Source organism: Silurus aristotelis (assembly GCF_946808225.1).
Source record: "Silurus aristotelis genome assembly, chromosome: 10".
In the NCBI taxonomy this organism is placed as follows: Eukaryota; Metazoa; Chordata; class Actinopteri; order Siluriformes; family Siluridae; genus Silurus; species Silurus aristotelis.
This window is the reverse complement of record NC_139583.1, coordinates 27767850-27795846: the sequence shown is the minus strand read 5'-3', so window position 1 is coordinate 27795846 and position 27997 is coordinate 27767850. Positions and strand designations below refer to the sequence as shown.

General features: G+C 41.2%; 1 protein-coding gene across 1 annotated transcript in view; it reads left to right on the top strand.

Annotated features, from left to right (window-relative positions):
* Positions 1 to 39: 39 nt before the first annotated feature.
* glg1b (golgi glycoprotein 1b) overlaps positions 40 to 27997 on the top strand; it is a 38956-nt gene continuing 10998 nt past the window's right edge. The window contains exons 1-15 of the mRNA XM_083552864.1: positions 40 to 607; positions 16781 to 16810; positions 17405 to 17491; positions 17633 to 17848; positions 18942 to 19145; positions 19470 to 19541; positions 19764 to 19950; positions 20854 to 21068; positions 21187 to 21308; positions 21493 to 21594; positions 24273 to 24426; positions 24806 to 24943; positions 25520 to 25606; positions 26394 to 26456; positions 27254 to 27367. Of these exons, the coding sequence (XP_083408990.1) occupies positions 269 to 607; positions 16781 to 16810; positions 17405 to 17491; positions 17633 to 17848; positions 18942 to 19145; positions 19470 to 19541; positions 19764 to 19950; positions 20854 to 21068; positions 21187 to 21308; positions 21493 to 21594; positions 24273 to 24426; positions 24806 to 24943; positions 25520 to 25606; positions 26394 to 26456; positions 27254 to 27367 (2130 nt within the window). The 5' untranslated portion in view covers positions 40 to 268. The remainder of the gene's footprint in view (positions 608 to 16780; positions 16811 to 17404; positions 17492 to 17632; positions 17849 to 18941; positions 19146 to 19469; positions 19542 to 19763; positions 19951 to 20853; positions 21069 to 21186; positions 21309 to 21492; positions 21595 to 24272; positions 24427 to 24805; positions 24944 to 25519; positions 25607 to 26393; positions 26457 to 27253; positions 27368 to 27997) is intronic.

Sequence of the window (27997 nt, the reverse complement as noted above, 5' to 3'; positions counted from 1 at the left end):
AGTTATATAAAAAAAACACAGCAGGAACTCTACAATGTCTCCATCAAACGCTGGAGGAGTTCAAACACAGGAGACCTGTTCAATACAGGAGCCAGGATCAGGGTAATACAAATATATGACGGCTCCCTAGATTGGTGTCCTATATAGACATTAAAACGAGCGGACTGATTCGCCCTATGTAGTCGCTTATGTGTGTATTTGGAACGCGTCCCTGAGCAGAAGCCGCTTTTTAAAGCCGCGCAGCTGCGCTCAGGCTTGTTAGAGGAAGATGGCGGCGGAGAGCGGACGCGTTACCCTTCTCCTGCGCTGCATCCTGTCCCTGAGCCTCGGCGCGCTGGCGGCGCACGGGCTCAAACCTGGAGCCAATGGGAACCTGCATCCACCTCCTCCTCCGGTCGTGGTGGTGCCCGTGAACCGGCAGCTGAAGCTCGGAGCGCCGAATCCGGTGAATGTCGGAGGAGCAGCGGCAGTATCGCAGGCGAGAAGGGCGCTTGGCTGGAAGCTGGCGGAGGAGGAGGCCTGCCGGGACGATGTGAACCGGCTGTGTCCTAAACACACCTGGAGCAACAACCTGGCTGTGTTGGAATGCTTACAGGACAGAAAGGAGGTGAGAGGGGGACACCTGGGGGACACCTGGGGGACACCTGGGGCACTTTGCTCTCCATCACTTATGCGTGAATATGTTCATCATTCACTTACCATTAAAACACACTGACTCTCCATAATGTTAATGTTTAACGCTCCTTCCACACCATGAACCCTGAACGTCCACTCTGACCATCTAAAATATGCCTGAAAGTCCCTTCTAACTCCAAACTTATCCAATCACCTAAAAGGATCCAAGTGATTAGACTTGGATATGATGTCTATAAACATGTCATAGAGTCAATACAAATTGTTTCTCTAGAAATTAACGATAGACATTAAGTCTATAAAAATAATAACTAAACGTAAATACATATGAAGAAATGATATTTATAGACTTTAAAGTTCTAGACGCAATGTTTACATCAAGGAAACAGACAGGAATTATATCTAGAGTAATAACTATAGACAAATCTATAAACTAACGATATTAATAATGATAGAGTTTAAATCTGTAGAAATGATGTCAATAGACATGAAATCTATAGACCCCGTGTCTGCATAAAAGACAAAATCTATAGAAATAATAGCTACAGAAATACTGGTAGAAAAAGTCTATAAATATCTATAGAAATAATAACAATAGACATCAAATCGGTAGAATGTCATAAACACAATGACTAGACAAAATGTGTAGAAACATCTATAAAAATAATAGAAATATTATCAACAAAATATCATTATAAGCACAATATTTACATACATATGACTTGTTTGTAGATATAAAATTGATAGAAAGGATGTAGACAAATTTAATAGAAATAAAAAAAAATGCTATGTATAGATGTAAAATCTATGGAAATGATATAGACATGAAGTCTGCAGATATAAAATCAATAGAAATGATCTTTATAGAAGACATTGGGGAGACAGTTTGATTGATATCTTGGCTGTATATCAGTAAATTTATTTATTTTTGTTATGGTTATATATTTTTTTAACTGATGCTCATTGGTTGTTGTAACACACTCTGAGGAGAGGACCGTCAGCCCTCTTCTGCATACTCCTGAGCATGAACAGCTACGAATCGTCAGGACTCAAATCCCTAAACGCAGGGCAGATGCTACATAGCACTGAGATACGCTTCAGAGATTTGAATCAGCTTGTTTTGTGTGTTTTATACAATCGCGAGAAAGAAAGAGAATAAATTGTGAATAAAAAAAACCAAACGAGTGAATTGACTCGGGTCACATGTCCGTGTCTTGTTTGCACTCGTATCTGATTACACGCACACGTGATTCGGATCGTCCCTCAGGCCTGAGGAGTGCTTTTGTGTGTTTTTCTGGTTTTCAGGAACAGAGGTGTGTTCAGGGTTAGTCATTTCCAATATTAGTTTCCGTCTCGGCTGCTAAAAGTCAATATGACCCAGGAAAATTATGATGAAATCTGTATTAAAGTCGGGATAGTTTTTGGAGAATGAGTTTTCTGTAAATTTCATACATTGGACCATATGTTTCAGACTTTTACTCAAATTGTGTGTAAATTCTAATGGCATTAGCCAAGGCGAAGTGACCCTACTCTCGTGCGAAGCGCAGCCCTGAGCCACAGCTCATTTGCATACTGTCACACCCACAAAACTCCATAAAAGGTAAAGTGCATAGACAACTGGGATGAAATGAACTCTCAGAGTAAAGGCTGACAAACAGAAATGGAAGTTAATCAGATTTACTTTTTTTTTTATTTCCTCTTATTAATATAAAATGCTTGAAATGTACTTGGTTTTCTTCCCTGGTTTTGAGAACTAGCATGAGGATGTCCACGAAAAATAAAAGGTTCTCGGACATTGAATCCATTTATTGTTCCTCATGCACATGATCACCTCCTGAATCTGTCAGTCAGTGAAGGCCGATTGATCGATCAGGGAAAGAAGTTGATCATATTACGATCACTCTGCATGGACATCCCCATTTCTTCACCAACATCCATCCCATTACACCTCCCCGACCCCCTATTCCTAGTCAGAAATCAATATTAACCGTCTAGCGTCTGAGCTCTGATACCGTTTGGACAATGACGTCCTTTTGTTAAACAAGCTGAAACTGAAATCTCGCACCTACATGTAATTTGTAACCTCCATTCTTCTCTGAAGGCCTCCACTAGATCTTTGGGTTTGGCTGGGGCTATCAGTGCTTTTATTGAGAGCACTGGTGTAGGTTTAGGAGGATTGGAGTTCAGTTCCTTCTGTTCCAATTCATCCAAAAAGCGTTCCATAGGGTTGAGGTCCAAGATAGAAGGTCACTCAAGATATGGACCATATCTTTATTTAGCTGGTTTTGTGCACAAGGGCATAATCATGGTCTGGGGTTCAGTCAGGATTCTAGTCTATTACGAAGGTGTTCAGTAGGTTTGAAGAGGTGCAGAATACTCGAGATCTTCCACTTCAGCTTTGGCAAGCCGTGTCTCCATGGAGCTGGCTTTTTGCACAGGGACTTGATCATGCTGGAACAGGTTTGGCTTTGGGGTTAAGTCAGCGGTCTATTCCATCCTGAAGGTGTTCAGTAGGTTTGAGGAGGTGCAGGACACTATGCAGGAGAGATCTTCCAAGTCAAAGTTGGCATGTCTTCATGGAGCTGGTTTTGTAGCTTTGGAACGGCTTTTTATTTCCAGCCAAGGGAAATCATAAATCCACAGCGTACAAAGACAGCTGTGAGGTTTCAGCTTTGTGATGAGATCGGGGAAGCACCACGTACGTCTGTGAAAGCCAGGTGTGCGGCGTGCATTCATTATCGGCTCCGAGCGTCGTTACGTCTTCTAAAGGAATTTCTCTCGGAGTTGACGTGTGAGCCGAAGTGATTAACTGCACCACTCCTTCGGAGGATGTGTGGAGTGTTTATTGATTTTTCTGCCTGGTGCCAAACACACTTTCCATTAACACACTGTAATTCCTCTTAGGATATATGGAAAAAAAACAAAAAACATTTTGTAGCAAGATACTTTATATAGGTTCAGCTCGTCGTGGCCATGACGTCATATCGGACTAATCTGCCTTTCCTGCATCTTTGCCTTGTGGCGAAATGATTCAGTCCTCCTGCAAGGTCTTCTGCTGTCCCAATCAATACTCCAAAACATTCTACATGTGCTGTGTCTCCATCATTTAACATTTAAAGGCTCAGGAAATGGAGAAGTTGGTGTTGAATCTATAACGATCTCACATGTGAGCTTCAGGTTCCACAACTTTAACTGACTAAAGAAGACTGTAGGACATTGCTCATACTCATGATGTACTACTTACTCATTACTCATACTCATGATATTTCTCACTCTCCGCGGTTTGTAATGTTTGAATGATCAATGATCACACTCTTGATGTTTTGATGATGGTGGGTTGGTTCCCCTTTTGAGTCTGGTTCCTCTCAAGGTTTCTTTCTCATGAGGTTTTCCGTGCCCCAGGTTTGCTCATCAGGGATAAATTCTGTAAAGCTGCTGTGAGACAGTACATTATAAAAAGCGCTATAGAAATAAATTCGAATTAAATTGAATTCCACGATTTCCAGCATCGTGTGTTATGGAATTATCCAAATTCATCGTATTCAATTAATTTTTATTTGTAGAGCACTTTTTACAACGGACATTGTCTTACAGAGATAAAGCAGTTATAAGGTTGTATAAAATGAACGTTGAAGTTTATTGCCTATAAGTTGGTTTCTTATAATTGTTTATCTCTTCTGATTGAGCCAGTGGCAACGGTGGGGAGGAAAAACTTTTTGAGATGGTTTGAGGAAGAAACCCTATAAGGGAACCAGACTCCTCTTCATCTGGATGGCACCAAATGTCCATTCATTACATTTCCATTGTTAAGGTTGTGCAGTAATTATCACTTAAATGCAGAACCGTTCATGCAACCTGTGGTCAAGAGCCACTGTAGTAGACTGTTAATTACAGTCTGAAACAATCCTCAATGTTCTTGAGTCGCATGAGTAGATGTGAGCTTGAGAGAGAATAGTGAAGACATGAAGAGAGAACATAAAGATTGTTATGCATTCTTGGTATGCAAATGTTTAAAGACACTATACAATGTGATCAGGGTGTAAGTGGGGACTCTGGAGAAGTAAGACCTAGGATCTAATAAAGCCCTACTGACAAAAGGCTTGATTAAATAAATGTGTTTTTAGTCTAGCCTTAACACTAAAACCATGCCTGAGTCCCAAACAGATAGAGAAATCTTTGCCCCCTGCTGTAATCTTTTATTATTTGAGGTACCAACAAATAGCCTGCAGAAAAACATTTGCCCCGTTACTGATACGCATGGCCTGCTTTATCCCGCTGGTGTTTGCACACTTCCTGTGTGATCAGCTCTGCCTTCACACAAGGTTTCATCAACAAAGTGGCTGCCGGATGCAGACAATCTCACGCTCGTATATTGGTGTTGGGGCTCCATATCCTTTGTCATTTGCCTTGCGGTATTTTTAAACCAAGCTGTAGAACCTGTGATGAAGCGTGGTTAATGAACAGCAGTATTGTGGTTGATAGCTCAACAGCTCAAACCGCTGACGAAGTTCATGCTGTTGATGCTCGACAGCTCACGACTGTTTTAGCAGCGAAAGGGGAACCAACACAATACTAGACGTGGTCATAATGTTATGGCTGATTGGTGATATGCTCACTACATATTGTTATACAGAAAAGTATACACACCTCCTTGTGTTTGTCATTTTGTATGATTAATTAGACTCGAACAAAATAAAGTATTGGTATCTTCTGGTGTAAGTAATGAAGTAATGTTTACATTAGTACTCTTATGTGATCAGTAATAGAGACTGGGGCTTGACCAGAGTGTAGATGGCTCTGGAATAGTGATCGTCCCGTGCTGTTAAGGATAAAGCACTATGAAGACACGACTGAGATGTTGCAATGTGTCAACTTACAGCCTTTTTACGGGTTTACCAGGAACGCCGCATGACCGTAAGTTGCACTTTTGGCCGCTGGTTCCGTCTCGACCCCCATCTCCCTTACCTTTAGCTATTTACTGCTTCCAGTTGGCGCGCTCTCTACATCTTCAGGTAAATGATTTCTGCAGTAAGAATTTGCTCTCTCAGCTGCTGAATTCCTAAATCGTCTCGTACAGATGTCTACTTAAAGGCTTACAACGAACTCCTACAGTCTCAAAAGGCTTCACTTTCTCCCGAAGGCCCTTTAACACCTATTAGTCTGTTTGCGAGTCCAAATCATAGCAGAATGTTTGCTTTCTTTTGTTTATTTCCTTTGGGTGGTTTTCTCACCGGATATAACTTAAGCAGCGTAGAAGTAAAAATAGTTGTTCGAGAGATTTGAAAACGCATAAAACTCCTATATTCTTTATTTGAAATACAGTACAGCCGGAAAGTATTCACAGCGCATCACTTTTTCTACATTTTATATTGCAGATTAATTCCAAAATGAATGCATTATTTTCCTAAAGATTCTACAAACAGGGTATTTGCAAATTTATTAACACTATAAAATTTCACATGCACAGCTCCTTTGCCACCAGTTACAGCCTCAAACCTTTTTGAGTTTGATGCTATAAGCTTGGCACAATTATATTTGGGCCGTTTCTCCCCATTATTCTTTGCAGAACCTCTCAAACTCAATCAGGTTGCATTTTCAGATTTTTCCAGAGATGTGCAGTCGGGTTCAAGTCTGGACTCTGGCTGGGCCACTCAGACATTCACGGAGTCGTCCCATAGCCACTCCTTTGTTATCTTGGCTGTTTGCTGAGGGTCGTTGTCCTGTTGGAAGATGAACCATCGCCCCAGTCTGAGGTCCAGAGCGCTCTGGAGCAGGATTTCACCAAGGATGTTTTTGTACATTGCTGCCTTTATCTTTCTCTCAATTTTGACTCGTCTCCCAGTTCCTTCCACTGAAAAACATCCCCACAGCATGATTCTGCCACCACCATGCTTCACTGTAAGGATGGTACTGACCAGTGATGAGCGGTGCCTGGTTTCCTCCAGATATGACTCAGGTGGGCTGTTATGTGACTTACTGAGGAGTGGCTTCTGTCTGGCCACCGGCCTGGTTGGTGGAGTGCTGCAGAGATAGTTGTTCTTCTGGAAGGTTCTCCTCTCTCCACAGAGGACTCTGGTCGAAGCGTCGAGCGTTTTGCTCATGAACAATTCAGGGACGTGAGCATTTTCAAACAGTTTGGTCCGGGAAATCGTTGAAAACGATCGGTTGGAAGCGGAAAAAATTTTTTTGTTTGTTTTTGGACCGGAAGCCAGAAAAACGCTGGGATGAAAATGTGATTTTTAAAAAAAATTATTTTCAGTGTGGTAATGATTATGAATTGATTAATGTTGGTTTAATTCACTTCTTTTAAGCGATAAATCGGCAAAAGAAACGTGGCACTGTTTCATAGAGCTGTGAATCCGACTGCTCATCATGCAGTGGTGAACACAACAGCGCTTATCAGACGCATTATTTTTAGGAAAAGCTCACATCACTTGTCTGATGCACAGCGATGAATCATTATAACGTGTGCTAACAACAAAGAGTTCAGGTACAGCACATGGTGATGGCCTCGAATGATCCGACACTTTATTTATGGAGAAACAGCATCATGCCGAACACAATAATGTGCTGTAAATTACTCCTTTTTTTTTATTGTTTGCAGGATTTTTGCCTCGTTTGCGTTGCATAAAATGCAAGTGAACATAACACGCATAGTGAAAACCTCCCTGAATTGTGTATTGGATACTGGGGAGGGGCAAACGGGCAGTATCTCTGGACACATGGTCCCACCTTGGGGATTTCTCAACCAGAAGCCTGTCAGAAAAAGGCCTTCATGCATTCTAATGAGTTTCCTCAGTGCCATTATTTTCCTTTTTATTTTCCGCTGCATCTCTAATAGTAGGTGTTTAATACGAGGGTGAGATTTGTTAGTATTTCGGTTACTCTTTTGGTTATTTGTGAACCTCTGTTTGGCTTTCGGAGGCACTGTTTGACAAGACTTTTGCTACAATCTTAATTTGTTTTGGCTCAGTGGAGCTTCTGGGATACAGGATCCTTAGCAGAACGGCGAATCGCTCCTTCAGCATGGCAAAAAATGTACTAATGGAGCCATACCTGTGTGACGAGACGCTGCCAGAGGATGTGAACTCGATTCATCAGCAGTTCCTAATCAAGAGAAACTTCTCCACTGTCCTCAAACCAAGAACCTCCTCAGATAAACATGAATCCACCGCATCATTTCTGGGGGATGTTGAAATTAATCGTTTTAATGACTTGGACGTGGACGACTCTGCATCATACACATGATCTATTCTAGCCGAGTGGCATCGTTCATCCCATACGTCAAAGCAACTGCACCCAGTATGTGTGTGTGTGTGTGTGTGTGTGTGTGTGTGTGTGTGTGTGTGTGTGTGTGTGTGTTTTACATTTTATATTTAATTTTCCAAAGAGATAATCTAATTAACTGTCCTGCTTATTTCAGCAGACTTTAACGAATATCTTCATTCCTTCCATCCTTCGTTCATTCACTCCCTCGATATGTGAAATTGCCAGGATTTACTCCTTTTAAAGATAAATTCTTGAAGCAAATGCTGAAGAATCCATAGCGACAGATTTTGGGCAATTCGGGCACAAACTCGACACTGTACACTTTCCTAAACGAACCCTGTAAGGAAAGATTTCGGTAGAAATACGTGTACGACTAATATTTACTAGGGTTTATTATTTACTAGGGTTTAACCCTAATATTTACTAGGGTTTATTATTTACTAGGGTTTAACCCTAATATTTACTAGGGTTTATTATTTACTAGGGTTTAACCCTAATATTTACTAGGGTTTATTATTTACTAGGGTTTAACCCTAATATTTACTAGGGTTTATTAGTTCGAAATGCACCTGCTGCCTGCTGAGTTTTTTTCCAGCATTGTTTGCTCTATGCAGGAACATGCTACATGCTACATGCTTGTAGTTACTGATAAAAATGCAGTAATGTGCAGTAATGTTAAAAATGTATGATTATCGAATTGAACCGAGTCGTTGAAACGATAAACTTGATCGAATCGTGAAACCTGTGAAGATGCAGAAGCAGTTGAACGTGATTGGTCGATATTTTAACACTAAACGGATTTATTCGCTTTCATCGTCGGCCGAACTTCTCCTACGTCGCTGTCATCCCTATTTTATTATTATTTATTTATTGTTATTTTTTTCCTCGGCACGCCACAGAGCGCGGCTTTAATTACCGCCATAATTACTTCGCTTGTGCGCCGCAGCAGCTGTGGCCTTCTGACGAGCTAAATGGTGGCTATAAATCTCCAGTCCCCCAGGCCAGGAGGACGAGGTGGCCCAGACACAGCTGCACTGCGTCCATCGCTCGCTGCACACACTCCATCTCATTTGCATTTGGAGCCGCTCGGCGCTAATATGTGCCCGGTAGAACGCTCGCTGCAAAACAAAGGCGACCAGTGTGACTGATGGGATTTTCCCGAAGGACCGACCGGGAGTTCAGCCGAATCTCGGATCCTGACAGGAGGAGAAAAGACTTGTGAAAGAAATGATTTAGTTGTTTTGCTGTTGGAATGGAGAAGTGTGTGTGTGTGTCTGTGTGTGTCTGTGTGTGTCTGTGTGTGTCTGTGTGTGTGTGTGTGTGTGTGTGTGTGTGTGTGTGTGTGTGTGTGTGTGTGTGAAAACTGCATTTAAATGGTAATTGATTAAAAGGAATGCCATTTAGAATGAAGTATTTATAATTGGAGAGACTGGACAAAACAGGAACTACACTGTGAAGCACAAAAGTGATAAGGAGGAAGTGGTAGCTCAGCCAACCTGGGCCCCTGAGCATGGCCCTCATACCTGTGTGCTTCAGTAGCACTGTATCATGACTGACCTTGTACTCTGGAAGAAAGAATTCCACTGTGCTGTAATGTATATGTGACCGATTAATGCATCTATTCTATTTTAATCTATTCTAATCTATTCTATTCTATAAAAAGCAAAAAGTTACAGGATACACTACAGGATCCTTCTTACTCGTATAATGTAAGAACGTAAAACTTGTATAATAAAGGCACGTAAGCCATTTCAATTACTCATATCTTTAGTAACCGCTTGATCCTGGTCAGGGTCGCGCCAGATCCTCCACATATCCCGTGAACGCAGAGAGCAGCGCAAAGGAATTCTTCACAAACTAGTCCATCTCGTACTCGTGACCCGTTTGAATCACATAACCTTTTATTTGTAATGTGCAGGACACCAGAGAAGTCTTTGAGGAAACACATCTAAAAGGACTCGAAGTCCTATTTCCTGTAGGTCTCGAGTGACCGATGTCTCGTCCAATACGCAATATTCGCAAACTGTCCCTACCGTTTACGGTTCGTCTGAACTGTCTGTTCGTTTTCTGACTTGTTATTGTCTGGGCCACAAAATGTTATGGCCCCATCAACATCCCCATCCACTCTTGCATTACATATTCTATACTAGCGCCGAAACTTTCCTCGAGGAACTCGAGTAATTCAGAAACCAAAACGGATTGAGGCAAATACTTTGTTTAGTCCATTTACCTACCACACAGAGCACTGTGTTTCACCACGGACCATTATTACTGACGCACCACCCGCTAAAATAACTAAAATCTGAATTGCGAGAAAAAAGGTTGGAATTGGGCAAACTTTTTTTTTGCCTGATTACGAAATTGTGAATTTTGGTATTATTTCAAACTTAAACATAAAGAAAACCCTGTACAATGCGTTTAACTTAATCCAAGTCATTTGAAATAGATTTTTATATTTTGTTTATGAATTTTTCTTTTTCGATTTAGATGTAATATGGCAATTAAATGGGTTTAGTTTTCACAGATATTCGTGTATCTGTGTATTCTGTTGTATATTTAGTATCGCTGCAGCCCTCAAGGAGAAAACTCACGTGTCAAGTCAAAACTATATACTTTAAGCATTTCTGTATAAAACTATATTGAATTAATTTAATGATGTAATCAGTAATTTATGACTTTTATTGAAGTAACTTCAGGACTTTTCTGAAACCAAAACCGACAGTTTAGAAGTGGCATAAGAGTGTCGTATTCACAGATTTCCTTATAAACCGTTTACCCGCGAGAACTCCCGCACTTTCCGAGTTTATCTCCACATGCACCACCTGCTCCTGCTCACCTGCATCCATGTTCATTAGAGAACTCTCTCTGCACCAAACAGAAGCCACTATATGTCACTTCAACACTTTTTAATGAACTTTTTTCTTTCCCTCTTCCTTATACAGCAGGGCACTTGCAAAGCCTGAACTGCAAAAATGTTCCTGGTGAAGAAGCCAATTAACTATAATGAGGAAGGATGTGGGGGGAAAGAAAAAAAAAACAACAACACGATTTTGGCAGCAATTAATTTGTCCTCATGCGGCGTTCGTTTAGGTGACTATTCACGCAAATTTGCGAGTCGAGGGAACGTAACCTGAGAGAAAACACCGTGTGCTTTATTTAATAATAAATAAATATATAATGTAGAGTGATGCTAATGAGTAGTGATCATGCCGAATTTGTCTTTCACACTCGTTCTCTTTCTCATTTCTGTAGGCTAGAGTAATAATTGTACCCGGTACATACAGTTTTATTAAGTACAATTAGAAAATTTTCTACCTGATGCTTCAGTCTATGTGTATTTCTACTATTTTCTCGGAAATAAACTGCCATTATGTGGTACTGAGTGTAGATTAATGAGAGAAAAATTCTATTTGGACAATTGTAGTATCAGACTGAAACACAAAAACAAGGTTTCTGTATAGTTTCCGAATTCTCTGTATATGTATTTTTATATTTATCTGTGTTATAGGATGTAATTTTTTAGATAGATTTGATTATTCAAATAAAGGTTGCCCGATTTCATATAGTGATACTGATAGTTAGGTTGGATCTTATTGCCGCTAACCGATTAATCAACTGATCCATCAAAAATGGATACTGAAGAAAAAAAAAATCACTCTATGTTAAATAGTTCTAAACTTTATTACAAAAATGAAAAAGTACTTATTCATAAAAATGTGTTAAATGAAGTAAAGATAAACATATTTATTTTATAAATAAATCATTATAATTATATAATCAAGAGTCAGAATCAGAGTGCAATCTTATGTAATATCAAACAGCTTGTGGTGTCGGGGATTCACCTCTAGAGGCCGCTCTCAAAATAACAGCGGACCGTCTCTGCCGCAACCCGAAAAAACTATAGGTATGGATTTTTGTCAATAGCAATTAATTGTCTGTCCCAATTCCCTGAGTTTTGAAGACTGTCACTGTTTTTTAGTTAATCACAATAAAAGCCAAGTCAAGTCAGAGAGTGTGAGATATTACATTGTAATGCTCCTTCAAACTTGTAGCCCATGACCAAATTTCTGAACACATCTGATCTTTAGTGTTTCTTCTTTTTCCGTAATCAACTTCAGCATGCGTGTTTGGGAATGGGGGAGCTCAGTGGTTAAGCTGTTGAATATCTGAACAGATGGTCGTGAGTTCAAATCCCAGCACCACCAAGCTGCAAATGCAAATATTGCAAGGACCAATACATTTCTGTCCCTTCAAGTGGTTAAGGCTCTGGGTTACTGATCAAAAGGTCGGGGGTTCAAGCCCCGGTAACGCCAAGCTGCCACTCTTGGGCCCTTGAGCAAGGCCCTTAACACACTGTGCTCCAGGGTCACCGTATCATGGCTGACTATGTGCTCTGACCCCAACTTCCTATCGCTGGGATATGTGAAGAAAGAATTGACCTGTACCATAAAGTACATGTGACACATGAAGTTCGTTCTTTCTTTTTCAGTTTGGGTAAGAACCACATATGACTGGAAAGTCAGGTGTCCCAATACTTTTGTCCGTATAGTGTATTGTGGTGGTGCCAACATGTTGAGTTTTACGGAGCATTTTTGACCTCAGCAGCAGGACGAAAGGAAATCCGACACTGTAGATGAAGTGAACAGTCAGAACCAACATGAATCCAAATCACTCAACAGAGAAGACAGTTATTTCAGTAAACAGAGAAGGATGTTGGACGTGAAAGACGTGCACGCTTACACTCCCGTCAGTAATGACTTTTACTTTGCACCGACTTTATCTGACTAAACTTTGACCTGTGAATTCACAAACCTTGGTCTCATGAGGAAATAAAGTGGGAGAAAAGAAAGAAATGCCCCCCTCTGATTTCTGTATTTCCTGTTAGGCTAGGATTTCATTATTATCCACGTCGACTGTCAAATGTACAAAACAAAAAGTGACATTTTCCACGTGCGTCAACACGCCTGCGATTTCATCGCGGACAGCAAGTTAGAACAAAAGAGCAAACGTGAAGTTCTGCACGAAACCGGGCGAATCTGCCACCGAGATGTTTGTTTAAATACGACGCTGCTGCGACGAGGTGTTTCAAGTTTCACGTGCACTTCAAGAGCAGAACAACATCACTGGAAGATGACGAGAGATCAGGAAGGCCCATCTTACCTTAATCCTGCCATTAGCATTGCCACTGATGCAATGCAATAAAATAAACAAATGATCAAATCCCAGCACCGTTAAGCCACCACTGCTGGGTCCTTGAGAAAGGCCCTAAACCCTCACCTGCTCAATTGTAGGTCACTCTGGATAAAAAAAAATCACCAAATGCCCTAAATGTAAATACAGGCCAGTTTTTTTTTACCTCTGACCCGTCACTGATTCACAGCTCGGTGCTTAAACATTACAGTTGCCATGCGTTTCAATACACTTTTAATAAATGCTTGTGAGCTGCTGATGACTGGAGTTTGTACGTAGCGGAAGCTGTGATTAAAATAATACTCTGAGTAATTAAAGACACTCTGAGCGCTGAACAGTCGTACCTTTGGGAATTCTCAGGAAGACCTGTCAGAAAACGGGCTTTTATTCGTGCTAATTAGCTTCGCGTTCAGTTTAGTGTGACGCATCCTGTCTGTCTTTTTTTCTTTTTTTTTCTTTGTCTGACCGCATCTCTATTAAACCTTTTAGCTGCTCAGACACAAGTTATTTATTTTATTTTTTTTTACATTTAATTGTCATTGCTTAACACATTTTGGTTTAATATTAAAATCATGCTGCTCCGAGCTAAAAGAAATCATTTCCTGACCAAGTTATTGACACACGAGTCTAGAATGATTGACAGTTGTGTCGGTTTCTCGAACTCCGCCCTCTACACCTATGGCAGGTTAGTATGTTTAGTTGGTTCATTTAAATGGGTTGTTTATTCTTCAAATAAATAAGGAATGAATGTATTATACAACAGGAACGTGTTGAATGTTAGAAGGCTGAGAGATACGACAATTATCACCATTTTAAAAAAAAAAATGTATCGGCGAGTGAGACAATAATTGGTTAGTTGTTCATAAACATTGATATTTAAAAAAAAAAAAAAATTAAAAATTTTATTTAGAAAAAATTATAAAATTCTTTGATTAACTACAAAATGTAATAATAGATAACCAGTTTTTAGTCAGTATGTAATAAAATCTTTAAAGAATGATGTCCACAATTACACACATCACCATTATACATTATATTCTCAGAAGTATTGACTTTTCCAGCCATATGTGCTTCTTCCCCAAGCTGTGAACACAAACCTGGAGGCACACAATTGTGTAGGACATCTTTGGCGGCTGCTGCATGAGATTTTCCCTTCACTTGAACTAGGAGACCCAAAACCTGTTCCAGCATGACGATGCCCCTGTGCACAAAGCCCGCTCCATTAAGATCTGCTTTCTATGGGTTGGAGTGGAAGATCTTGAATGGCCTGCTGTAGAGCATTATCATCTACATCATCTTTTGTAGCACCCCTTGTTGCTGAATGAGCACAAATCTCCACAGAATCTCGTGGAACATCTTCCCAGACTAGAGGCCGACTTGGCCACTCGAGACCTTCACCTACACAGCTCCTTGTCTCTCTTGTCAGGTTCCTTTCACTAATGAACACATCTTGTTGGATTGCAATTTTTACGATAGCGCAAGGAAAATCTTTTTTCCGGAAACATGTTTACTGGGGATTTTTCATGGATATGGATTTGATGATTATAATGATACAGTAAATGGCAATATCATTGTGACTGCCTCTCTGATACAATCAGCTGCGTCTGGGGGGGGTTTCATCAAGATGGCCCATACAGGAAGATAAATCTCACAGACGGATCTGGGTGAAGATATGTAGGAGACTTGACGAGCTAACATCATTGTTGAAGACCCGCTACACTGCTACCTTCAATTAATTCTTCTCCTCACAAGAACTCTGGCCCAGCTTACCTATTTTATGTAATTAGAGGAATCTAATACTTTGGCGATCCACCCACACCACTGCTCAACCAAATGCCACCAAATCGAACAACCGCAATAATCAAACGAACAAAGATCTTGGGAAAGACTGGCCTTCGGTGTTGTTCGTGGTTACCTCTTGGTTTAAAGCGCTTCATTAGAGCCGTTTCACGTGTTTTCACGCTTCATGTGTCGACGTTTTTCGGTTGAGTTATTGTAACGATAGAGGGTTATTTCCGGCAGTGTCCCTGACTAAACATCTACATCCGTGTGTGCAGCTGTCTTTAGTTAAGCCACAGGGAACATCGATATAAAGTGTAGCCTGACATCCCAGTCGATGTTTGCGTGTCCCCTATATTTACATCCTGGTGTTTAATTTCCAGTAAAGCCACTGGTTAGTAGCAGGACGCCGTTTGTTTAACTGCAGGGAGGATCGAGTTTCCGTCGAACCTTAGGTGGACTTCTTATTAATTTAACGTGGATAAATGGCTCGATACGTTACAGGAAATCAGGTGATCCATCCTGAGGAGCGAGGTCCGAACGCTCTGGGAATGGTCACAAGGTCAGCGAGCTGAATATCTTCCTAAGAATTTCTCAAGGCCCTGTCACTCTGCTCACGACCGGATGTTTGGTCAGAATTTGGTATGTGAATGATCGGTTTTCGCGAGTGTTATGTGGAAGCAGATGGTTGATTTGGGCGTGGCTCTGGAGCTCAGATGGCTTCTGAGTAATGGCAGCTCTTCGAACTCTATTTACGTTTGCGAGGGTGTGTTTGGTATCTCCGGTGCTGGCATGGCTCCCTTCTGCACGTGTCCTTCATGAAGTCGATCCATTCTCCGTTCCTCCTGCTAAATGCTTATGGCTCTTTAGTTGTTTTGAGAAGAAGAGAACGCTTTTCTTAATTTTTTTTTTCGGTTAAAACGTTGAACCTCAATATGGTCAGAAGAAGAGATGGCAGGGGTTGAAAAAACACACATTAATTAAGAACACTGTTTTAATAAGTAATGCATTAGTCCTGTAAGTGAGACCTCCATGGACCAGACTTGTTTGTCCAGAATGTCCCAGAAAGATCTGGGAGGTGTGGAGGCCAAGCCTACTTCCTGAACTCTTTGTCCTGTTCCTCAAGCCATTCCTGAACAATTACTGTAGTGTAGCAGGGAAATCCTAACAGGACATTCGTTATAATATCGGATATATCTTCTCGTGATCTCGCCGTAATGCGTTGCTTTCTCTGGATCACAATGAATTTTCTCTGCCACGAACGGTTACGGTTATAATCCATGATGCTGCCTCTAGAACGTGTTCTTATGTCGAATACATGGTGGTATGTCAAATACATGAATGCCAGGACCTAAGGTTTCCCAGCAGAACATTTTGAATAGATAGATAGATCAATCTCAGAGCTCACCTTCTGCTCATTCTGGTGTTATCTGTTCCTTTCCCTAGTGAAAGACCACATTCGGTAGGTACTGACCACTGTTTACTGGGAACACCCTACCAGATCTGCACAAAGTGTGGAAAAATGGCAGCTTTGTGGTTAAGTTGTTGGACTTCTGATCAGAAGGTTGTGAGTTCACATTCCAGCTCTACCAACCCGCAACTGCTGGGTCCTGGAACATAACTTAATTATTAATATATAGATACAATATAATTTTTCTAATCACTACATTGTGGTTTTGTTTAATCAGTTAGTGGAAACGTTGGCCTTCTAGCGCTCACATAACGGTCATCATCTTCTACAGCTTTTATTTGGGTTTTTAATCAGTTCATGTTGACGTCAGATTAAAGCATCTGCCAAATTAAAAAATATTTTATTTTTTGGGTTTTTTTTTTTTTTTGCTCTGCTTCTGCCAATCTGTTGAGACGAGCACCATCTGAACCTCTTTTTTTTTTTTTTTCCCTGTTACAGGAAACTGAGATCTCTTCTGATTGCAACCACGTAAGTGCTCAAACACTCGAACTTCCACTAACATCCCCATGTCTTTAAATAAATACACTTTAATGCATATTACAGTCATGTCATATTTGGTTTGCTGAATTCTTAAAAAATTGGTTAAAAAATAAAGCCGATTCAGCTTTTTTTGATGCAAAGCGATACCTGTTATAACCCGTATAGAATTGGATGAGTATTGCAACAATATGGCTTTCATCCTTATTGTTCAACAGCTTATAAAATAGCACTTATAAAATAGCACTTATAAAATAGCACTTATAAAATAGCACTTATAAAATCGCACTTGATGCAGCAAAAAAAAAAAAAAAAAAAAAGGGAGTAAAACCAGACGTTCTTTTCCTGTTGTGTCTGCAGGAAGATGCAGCTCTACCTCTGCCATGTTAATCTGTGTTCTATGTGACTCTCAGTATCAGAGGAGAAACGAGGAGAAATTATTCTACATATTTAATTTCGCTCACAAATTATTGCTCACTTTAATGATAATAAAATTATAGAGCATTTTTTTTTCATTAAATTATTTAATTTTTTTGTTAAATTTGTGCCATTGGTTCTGATTTGAACTCTTTTTGCTCCTTACAGTTGCTCTGGAACTACAAACTGAACTTGACTACTGATCCCAAGTTCGAGTCCGTAGCAGTCGAAGTGTGTAAAAGTACAATATCGGAGGTGAGGACTTATCCCTCTTTTCATTTCTACACTCGAAATATGTGTTTTGTCCCTTTTTGTGTGCATGACATTATTGCTGAAGAGTCAGAATGCTGTATTCATGTAAATAGTTTGAGACTGTTAATTTTTTTACCTCTCCAGATTAAAGAATGCGCGGTCGAGGAGCGAGGTAAAGGCTATTTAGTGTCCTGCTTGGTGGATCACCGCAGCAACATCACAGAGATCCAGTGCAATCAGTACATCATGAAGATGACCAGCATCATCTTCAGTGACTACCAGCTCATATGCGGCTTCATGGACAAGTGTCGGGAGGACATAAACACCCTGCACTGTGGAAGCATCATCACTGGGGAGAAAGTGAGTGTGTGTGTGTGTGTGTGTGTGTGTGTGTGTGTGTGTGTGTGTGTGTGTGTGTGTGTGTGTGTGTGTGTGTGTGTGTGTGTGTGTGTGTGTGTGTGTGTGTGTGTGTGTGTGTGTTGACCTGTGTTCCACTGGCGTGTCCATTTTTGGTGTATTTCGCAGTCCTCCATCTCCGGCTCCATCATCACCCTGACAAATTTATGGTTGAACATACGAGGTGGTATCAAAAAGTTTCGAGACCAGTTTTATAACACGCCATCAGATGGCAGCACAAGCCTGCACGCACAGTCACAGGGAGCACCGACCTTCATAAGTCAGAGTTTGTCAAAAGACAATGTCCCAGGTACATCGGGAGCTGGCGCTATTCTCTGGAGACATGCGTTATCACGCCCTCGGTTCAGACCACATGCGGACCTTGTAGATGAAGGTCCAGCTCAAAGTTTGCCGTTTTGACATGATCCAGCACAAATAGCAGAAGGTGCAGAACAGGTTCGAGAAGCGGCAGGAAGGCTGGGAGCGCCGTATTGGTGTGAAAGGGGATCGTTTGAAAGGTGATAGTGTGCAGATAAATAAACTACTTTCTTTCTTGAGCTCATCTCAAAGCTTTTTGATACCACCTCATACATCGATTCATTTTGACAGCCCTAATAACTGTATTTCATCACAAAATCACAAAAGCGCCACTTTTTCTCCCCGAATTTGCTTCATGATTAATGGATTAGCCTTTGACTTGAACATGTGGCTGGAATCGTTATTGACTGATGGAAATCATGGTTTTCCTTTCTCAGGCAGGGTCGATAAATACCATCTTCACATTCAGCCGATCCGTCTGATATTTGGGGGTCTCACTATTCTCACCAGTGCTGGGAACACCATATTTGACATAATGGTCTTTTATTATTATTATTATTGATTTCTTCTGTTCACATTGGATAGATTTTATCCGAATCCGTAATAGTTACCCTTATAAATACTGCTATTTTTTTCTATTAGCTACATACCTGTTTGATCCTGTTTACTTTTCTGAAATGGGAAGCTCAAGTTTAAAATTTTTTTTTTTTTTCTTTTTTTTTTCATCCTTCTAATTCAGGACCTGCATTCCCAAGGTGAGGTTATTTCCTGTCTGGAGAAAGCTCTGGTACGAGAAGCAGAGCAGCAAGACAAGGTTCACCAAATTCGAGACGACTGCAAGAAGGCCATCATGCGAGTGGCCGAGCTTTCGTCTGACGACTTTCACCTGGACCGCTACCTCTACTTTTCTTGTCGGGACGATCGAGAGCGTTTCTGTGAAAACGTATGCACACACACACAAACGCTGCTTGCTTTATATTTTCCCAGTTCTAGCTTTTAAGGTTGCCATGTTCGTATGATGAATATAGACTACTGCCCCCTGCTGGTATGGGAGAGGATTGGTTACGTTTGGTGCTTCAGATCCCAATTTGCAGCACATTCGATCGAAGCCGATTTATACAAAAATCGGCCCGATTAATCGGTCGACCTTTAGAACTGACTGATACACACGAGTGTGTGAGGATACGAAGCCGTTCCAATAATGCATGACTTTGCATGACTTGAGCCTACACTGCATATGATGTTCAACATATTTCCTTTGTTGCAGACCCAAGTTGGAGAAGGCAGAGTTTACAAGTGTCTCTTCAACCACAAATTTGAGGAAGCGATGTCCGAAAAGGTAGGCTGTCCCTTCATCACGCACTTCTCCAGAAATGGAATTCAGCTTTGCATGCAGCAACGACTGCGAGCCTAAAATCACGAGGCAGCATTATGCAGAAACCGCTACATGCACAGCCTGGAAAAAAAAAAAAGAAAAAGAAAAATCCACAGGAATGTTAATAGCAAACGGATCGCTGCTTGCGTGTTTGTGTTGAGCCTAAATAAGCACGTCTGTCCGCAGTGCAGAGACGCCCTGACCACCAGACAGAAGCTGATCGCTCAGGACTATAAGGTCAGTTACTCTCTGGCGAAAGCGTGCAAGGCTGACCTCCGTAAATATCACTGCAGCCTGGACGCCAACATGCCCCGAGCCCGAGAGGCGCGACTGTCATACTTACTACTCTGCCTGGAGTCTGCAATGCACAGAGGTCAGCGTGTGTGTGTGTGTGTGTGTGTGTGTGTGTGTGTGTGTGTGTGTGTGTGTGTGTGTGTGTGTGTGTGTGTGTGTGTGTGTGTGTGTGTGTGTGTGTGAACTCCCAGTGTTCCAATGTATAAGTTGTTCATTACGTTACATTTTAGGATTCTGTGGACCGAATAGATAATTTTACAATAATTTTATAATTTATAATTTATTTTTTTTAAATGATTGTTTCGAATCCTGTTTTCTTCAATGAAATCAAAACTGCCCCCTTACACTCACACACACCCCCCCACCACCCCCAACCTGGACTTGACTCCTGTCCTTAATGATTGCGCAATTCGTCTCTCATGGTCGGCACAAAAACAAAATTCTTCATCAGCACGCTGCTAAAAATAAACACGGCCACTTCCGCCCAACCTCTGATCAGCCTGTTCGACTTCATGGTTCACTTTCACCGTCCTCTTCTCACCCACACCGTGTTATCACGGAGCAGAAGAGTCAGCTCGTGCTCCAGGACTAACACCACCACCACCTCCTCCTCTCACACAGAGGGCGAGCTGCCCTCTACGGATATCCCCAGGCTGCCATTTAGATTGGTGTGCGCGTTATGAGTTAATTAACACACACACACACACACACACACACACACACACACACACACACACACACACCACACCCAAAAAATTAAAAACTTTTTGGAAAGAATTCATATTTCATGTTCTCCAAGCTCCACTGCTGATTCGGGTTCGCGAAGCTTCTGCGTTTAAACTCAGGAGTTCCAGGGTACATGTTTTACTCACTCGTAACATAGATGACCCCGAATCCTTGTTTATTTATCGTGAAGAAAGAGCAGTCGTTTATTTAAACCGGTAATTCCAACCTCCTGTTTCGTTACGGCGTTCGACTCTAGGACGCACGGTGAACGGAGACTGTCAGGGCGAGATGCTGGACTACCGGCACATGCTGATGGAAGATTTCTCCCTGAGCCCGGAGATTGTGCTGCACTGCCGGGGCGAGATCGAGGCTCACTGCTCCGGCCTGCACCGTAAGGGAAGAACCCTGCACTGTCTCATGAGGGTGAGCCGAGGAGACAAGGGTCCGATGGACAGCCACTGTCAGAACGCTGTAAGCTCTCACGCACTTGTGTGAATTTTTACGTGACTTCCTTTTAGAGTTCACAAGAAAAGGTCTAATTATGGTGTGTGTGTGTGTGTGTGTGTGTGTGTGTGTGTGTGTTCTGCAGCTCCAGGCACTCATCCAGTCCGCTGACCCTGGTGCTGATTACCGCATTGACCGTGCTCTCAATGAAGCGTGCGAGTCTGTAATACAGACAGCCTGCAAACACATCCGCAACGGAGATCCCATGTGAGTTCTGCGAAATCCATCAAAATGCAGAAGTGGTGCACGGACTGCTGTCTCACGTCGCATGTGTGCCTTTTAATAAAATGTAGATGTTCATGATGTGACCAGAGCTGTTTTGCACCTGTGTGTGTGTGTGTGTGTGTGTGTGTGTGTGTGTGTGTGTGTGTGTGTGTGTGTGTGTCTATAGGATCCTCTCATGTCTAATGGAGCATCTCTACACTGAAAAGATGGTTGAAGACTGTGAGCACCGGCTGCTGGAGCTGCAGTACTTCATCTCCAGAGACTGGAAGTGAGTCATCTAATGAAATCTATTCCAATATACGGTACAGGATGTTTTTTTTCTTTCATAAAGAGCTCGAGTAAATTATTAAGGAGCTTGAAGTGTGCAAAAATGTGTCCCCATGTTGTCTGTCTGCAAGAATAATTATAACATTGAATGCAGCATCTACAACATTTCTATGATTTTAAAGCCGTCATGAGCTAGTTATATCGAGCACCAACAGAATTAACTTCTTCAGCGGTTTGAGCTAAAGGAGCTACACTGTTTCTTCCCTATAGCACTTTTGGTAGATACTGAGCATTGCAGACCGGGAACAGCTCACAAGAGCTTCAGTTTTGGAGACGCTCTGACCCAGACGTCCAGACATCCAGACGTCACGATTAGTCCAACTCACTCAAATCCTTACGCGCGCCCATTTTTCCTGCTTTTAACACGTCAACTTTGAGCACAGAAGTTTCTAGTTCTAAGATCTCCCTGCACCACCCTGTATTTGCATGCCCTGTTTTTTTTTTTCTTTCCTCAATCGCCCCAAAAATTTACGCATTTTCGCATTTTGTGTCGCATTTTGTGACAAATTCGCATTTTGTGACGCCGCCCAAAAACTCCATAAAACTTCACAAGGGCTAAAATTCCGTAGCAGCACGTGAAAATCTGGAAACGAATTACAAAAATAGGTGAATTGCTTATGAACTCTAAGAGCTTATGAACGAAGAAACCGAGGGAAGGAAAGACGTCGACGCTGTACCCGTAAAAACCCCACGCAGGGAAGCTGCCGTGTCTAATTGCTGTAAGTGCGCCCGTGCCTGTCGGCCTCTCGGCACTCTGCGTGACTCTCTACTTTCATCTGTGTTTCCAGTTCACTGAATTTAACAGTTTCTATAAAAAAAACAAAAAAAAAAAAACATTTTCGTAAAAATTATTTAGCTTTCTAGCAGCGCCGGGATGGAATGCAGAACACTACAGTGACTACGTGTGTTGCATTAATGCCGTGTGTTGTTTTGAACACACCCCTAAACTGGTTTTTCTTTCTCCATATGCCCAGTATTGGGCCCGTACATGGTTCTTTTGCTGCAAGTGCACATTTGGATATACTGTTGGATATAATGTTTGTAATCACAATCCTCCGTGTACAAACTGGATGTAAATATGGGTTTGTCTCTGGCTGATGCCGATGGCGATATTTAGAAACATTTCGGTCGGTGGTTGGGAAATGTCGGGGGGGTTTTGAGTTTAGGTTGGATTTAGTTTTTCCGGTATGTTCCGGCTGTAGTCAGGTCGTGTCCAACTGTTTGTTTGTTTTTTGGCCAATTCTGCATGTCGAATCGGCGGGAAGAAGGGAACATGAACACTTCTGTCCTTCCTGCTCTTGTTTTTTGCAATTAAGCAGGCATTATTTTATTAGTAGTGGCAGGTTTATATATTTATATATTTACAGTTCTAGCTTTTCCAGTTACCTTGTTTGGATGCCAAATACAGACTACCGCCACCTGGTGGTATGGGAGAGTTCTGTTCTCTCACGCACGGTTTGGTGTGTCTGATGCGCCTGCATAATAATCTGTCTGATGTGCACCACAATTGGATGCTGAATAAAAAAACAAAATCGGTCGACTTCTAAACAAGCCTGATGATGACATAGTGAGTCCAAGATGTGGTAAAACTCCAGTGTCCTGCACAGAGCCTGGATCTCAACACCTTCTGGAGGAAATTGGAACGGAGACTGAACACCAGACTCTTCTCTTCCAACTAATGCCCTTGTAGCTGAATGATCCCACAGCGAAGAGTGGAGGTTGATCCAATAGCTAAAGGAGGAAACGACTGCATGTTAATGGACATTTTGTTAATTATGCTCTGAACTTTCTTGTTTAGATTAAGTTGACCCTCTCAATCAGTACATCGATCTCATATTTTAATGTGAAGAGGGACACGTTTGAAGAAGGACACGTCCTTCTGATGCAGGCTACATGCAGTTTCAATCTAAATAAATAAAAATATAACTTGAAGTGATGACTCGGCTTATTCGAAACAGACGGAGTAAATGAAATCGTTTTCTCTGAGTCATTGTGAGAACTCTTTCCTTTCTCACAGAGATGATTTCAATAATGACAAATAATGTCCAAAACTGCATGTGACAAGCTGCCACTGAGGTTCTGCTTCAGAAGCTGTAATAGATTTCGGTAAAAAAAGAAAAATAATAAAAAAAAAATTGAGGGGAACAGGACACAGGTTTGTGGGGACTTTTTTTCCCTCTTTCGTATGCGGATTGGTTTTGCTGCAGTATTTTTCAGAGCGCCTGTTTTGAGCCAGTGACACGCTTTGCCAAGTCCTCCATCTGGCTGACGATACCTGATTTAGACTGTAGTTCAAATTCAGGGAAACAGTCTCACACACTCGGTGTGTGTGGGCGGGGGATTGGAAAGGTGGGGGGACAGAGTGGTAGAGAGAAGGAGAGAAAGAGACCGAGAGGGAGCCTGAGAGAGAGTGAGGGGGAAGTTGACCTTCTCTTCAGTTGTGTTCTTCCAAATTTGTAGCAAATTGTAGTTTGGGGAAGAACCACATACGTGTGCGATGGTCAGGGGTGCGCATACTTTTGGAAATTCGGTGTAAATATTTGCAACCACGGTGTGTCGAATCCTGTGTTTCAAATCGGTCTCCTCTTTCAAATGTATAATTTCGATGTTTTCTAACAGACTCGACCCGATGTTATATCGGAAATGCCAGAACGACGCGTCCCGGCTCTGTCACACGCACGGCTGGAACGAGACCAGCGAGATGATGCCTCCGGGTGCGGTGTTTTCCTGCCTCTATCGCCATGCTTACCGGACTGAAGAGCAAGGGAGACGGGTGAACGCCTACACACTTGCAATAATACAGTTCTTCAAGTTCACATGTATTGTGGCCGTTCTGAATTCTGCAGCTCAGTCCAGAATAAAACTGCGACTGCACTTCATGTAAAAAGGACATAATGATAAACAACAGAAAATCCACGAGTTGTAATTTTAATAATGGAATCGGTTAATTAATCCCCAAAGCCATAAAATCAATAATTCATATCAGAAAATGCCGCTGCGTTTAGTTTGTTTTGCCAAAATTCATGTAATTGGTTGCCTACTCTTGTGGGTCTAAAACTGATTAAAAAAATGATTGCTGACTTTTTGTGTGTCTCCCTCTCTCTTTCTCTCTCTCTCTCTCTCTCTCTCTCTCTCTCTCTCTCTCTCTCTAGCTCACGAGGGAGTGTAAAGTGGAAGTTCAGAGGATCTTGCATCAGAGGGCTTTGGATGTAAAGCTGGACCCAGATCTCCAGAAACGCTGCATGACTGACCTGGGAAAGTGGTGCAGCGAAAAGACTGATACCGGTCAGGTGTGTAAAGCATGAAGAGCGTAAAAACTCTTTGTGGATGTTTTTGTTTGGTCTTTAGCATATGCAGCACTATCAGCTCGAGTCAACCTGCACATCCGTCTTTCAGACTCTGTAAAGGCGACACATACGCTCTGTGGCCTCGCAGGACGAGCCACTGCTGGTTTATTTCCTCGCTACAACAGATGAGAGGAACCCAAGTTGTTCTGTTCAAGTCTGTTTGCTTGGCACGCGTTTTGGCAAAGCTCCTAGGTAGTTTATTTTTATTCACACAAGACCAGGCTTCTGTCTGTTTAAATGAGGGGAGAACCACAAACAAGAAGACACGACAGGATGATGTTTCACACGTGGTTTTTAAAAACTCACAAAAATGACAACTAAAGTGTGATTTTTGGCTCTAGTAACCAAACATATTCAGGTTGCTCTGGCAACTACATAGGCTGCTTCAGACTCTGAGATGTGGAAGAAAAATTGTAAACATCTGTGGCACCATGAACTATTCATCTGTGCATTCTCTGTGCTATCCTGCTTTAACTTCAGGAATATATAATCCAAACTCCTCTCTTCTGCTCTGTTCAGGAGCTGGAGTGCCTACAGGATCATCTGGAGGATCTGATGGCAGACTGCAGGGATGTGGTGGGAAACCTGACCGAGCTCGAGTCCGAGGTGAGGGAGTAGAGCTATTTTTTCCTACACTTCAGTGAAGGACAATGCGCACGAAACCTGTAGAAGTGTATAATGCTCCCATGTTTATTTGTAGAAACTTTTTTTTATTTTGTATTATTATTATTATTATTAAGTTTTTTGTGCATATTTTATCCATATGCAAATCTTGATTTTATTTATTTATTTATTTGTAGGGTTTTTTTATAAATAAAAAAAAATTTAATGTATTATCTATGAGTAGGACTAAAATAATGTAAAATAAATATAATGTCCCAAAATGCTAAAATGTTATATATAAAATATATAAAATATATTTACTGTAGTGTGTGTGTGTGTGTGTGTGTGTGTGTGTGTGTGTGTGTGTGTGTGTGTGTGTGTGTGTGTGTGTGTGTGTAATAAAATGTAGTAAATGTAATTTTTTCTAAACCACTTTAAATAACGGCACTAATTTGGATAAATATATACACATATATATACATGCTTTTTTAAATTATATATTTATTTATATTTATTATTTATTGAGTGACAAATACTCTATAACTGTATTGATTTATAGTAATGGTCTCTAGTAATTTAGAGGTGATTTATATTATATATTTTCTTATAAATATTTCTTAAAGCCTAAAATGGATTCAGTTAAGGGTTCTGGAACCCAATTGTCTCATTTTAAATATATATATATATATATATATATATATATATATATATATATATATATATATATATATATATATATATATATATATATATATATATATACAGTATATTAAAGTGAATTCTCTCGCAGGACATCCAGATTGAAGCGCTGCTGATGCGTGCGTGTGAACCGGTCATCCAGGCCCACTGCCACGTGAGTGAAGCTCCTACTGCTTTACTGCAAGTGAATGGAATTTTGTTTGTTTACTTTAGTTACACTCATGTTAGGGGTTTTCCTGCGTACAAAACAAGTTGCACGAGTTGCTGGACTCTTTTAATCCGTATGTGGTTCTTTGCCAAATTACACACAATTGTATTGGACGTGTTTGGATACGTTTGCATCACATTTTCCCTTCACATGCAATAGAAGACCCAAACCTGTTCCTTAATGACAATACCCCTGTGCACAAAGCCAACTCCATGAAGATCTGCTTTACATGGGTTAAAGTGGAAGATCTCCTGCTATAGAGCGCCAACCCTATTGAACATGAAGGGGAACCCTGACTGCACCCCACCCACCCTCCTCACCTTCTCACCTACACTACATCAGTACCTCATTTTATTAACATCCTTGTGGTTGAATTGTTCTCCACAAATCACCACGAGCGCACACTAACATCTAGTGGAACAGAAGAGTGGAGGACAGTAAATAGGGAATGAGATATACAGTATAGAAAGAATTAATCTTATGCTCAGGTGTCCATAAACTTTTGTCCATATAATGTATAAACACATACTGTACAGTAAATTATCATTTTCGCACATCACATTTTTGGACTGAAAGCCTGAGAAGACTGAAACTTACATTTTGCTTATTTTCATTCGCACCCTGAGCTGTGACCCGATTGGTCGGTTCTGAAAGATCGGTTCCAAGAGACGAGGAACAAATTAATGTGTGTATTTCGGTTTAAAATTCAGGTCGTCTTGTCGCTGCTTTTTTCCCCCTTATAGGACATGGCTGATAATCAGTTGGACACGGGGGATCTGATGGAGTGCCTGGTGCAAAACAAGCATCAGAAGGAGATGAACGATAAGTGTGCTGTAGGAGTGACGCACTTCCAGCTGGTAAGCTCGTACATGTAGAGTAGGACACCAGGCTGCTGGATGTTTATATGCACAACATGCCACGTAAAATATCAGTCTATTAATCAGTTAGGTTCAGTTTGGATCTCGTAAAATAATGGAAAAGATTATAGAAATAATAGGGCTGTGTATCGGCAAGAATACAGGGATTGCGATACGATACGTTTCTGCACATCGCGATAATGTAAGCAAGCCGATATATTGGGATTTTTTTACTTTTAAGAATAGGATATCATCAAAACACCTCCACATGCAAACTGTAGCTAATAAAAAAATATATATTGTGCATTAATTGCAAAAAAATCACATCATTTGATTATCGCATATCATTTGCATAAATTAAATCTAAAATCACACTAATCCTAAACTCTTACACCTACTCATACTGTGAAACCTGTGCCAGCATTTACCCTCACACCTCAGCGCCATCAAGTGTATTGCAAATCATGGTACCTAATTATTATTCTAGTAGTAGAAGCGCTAACTAGTGCTTTAAATCTAAAAGTGACAATTCCTCGAGAGGAAAGAAAGATGATTTGGTGCAGTCTGCTATTAATTTAGGTCCGTGTCTATCGCACTGTTCTTTTAGCCTCAAATTAGGCGGATTAAACA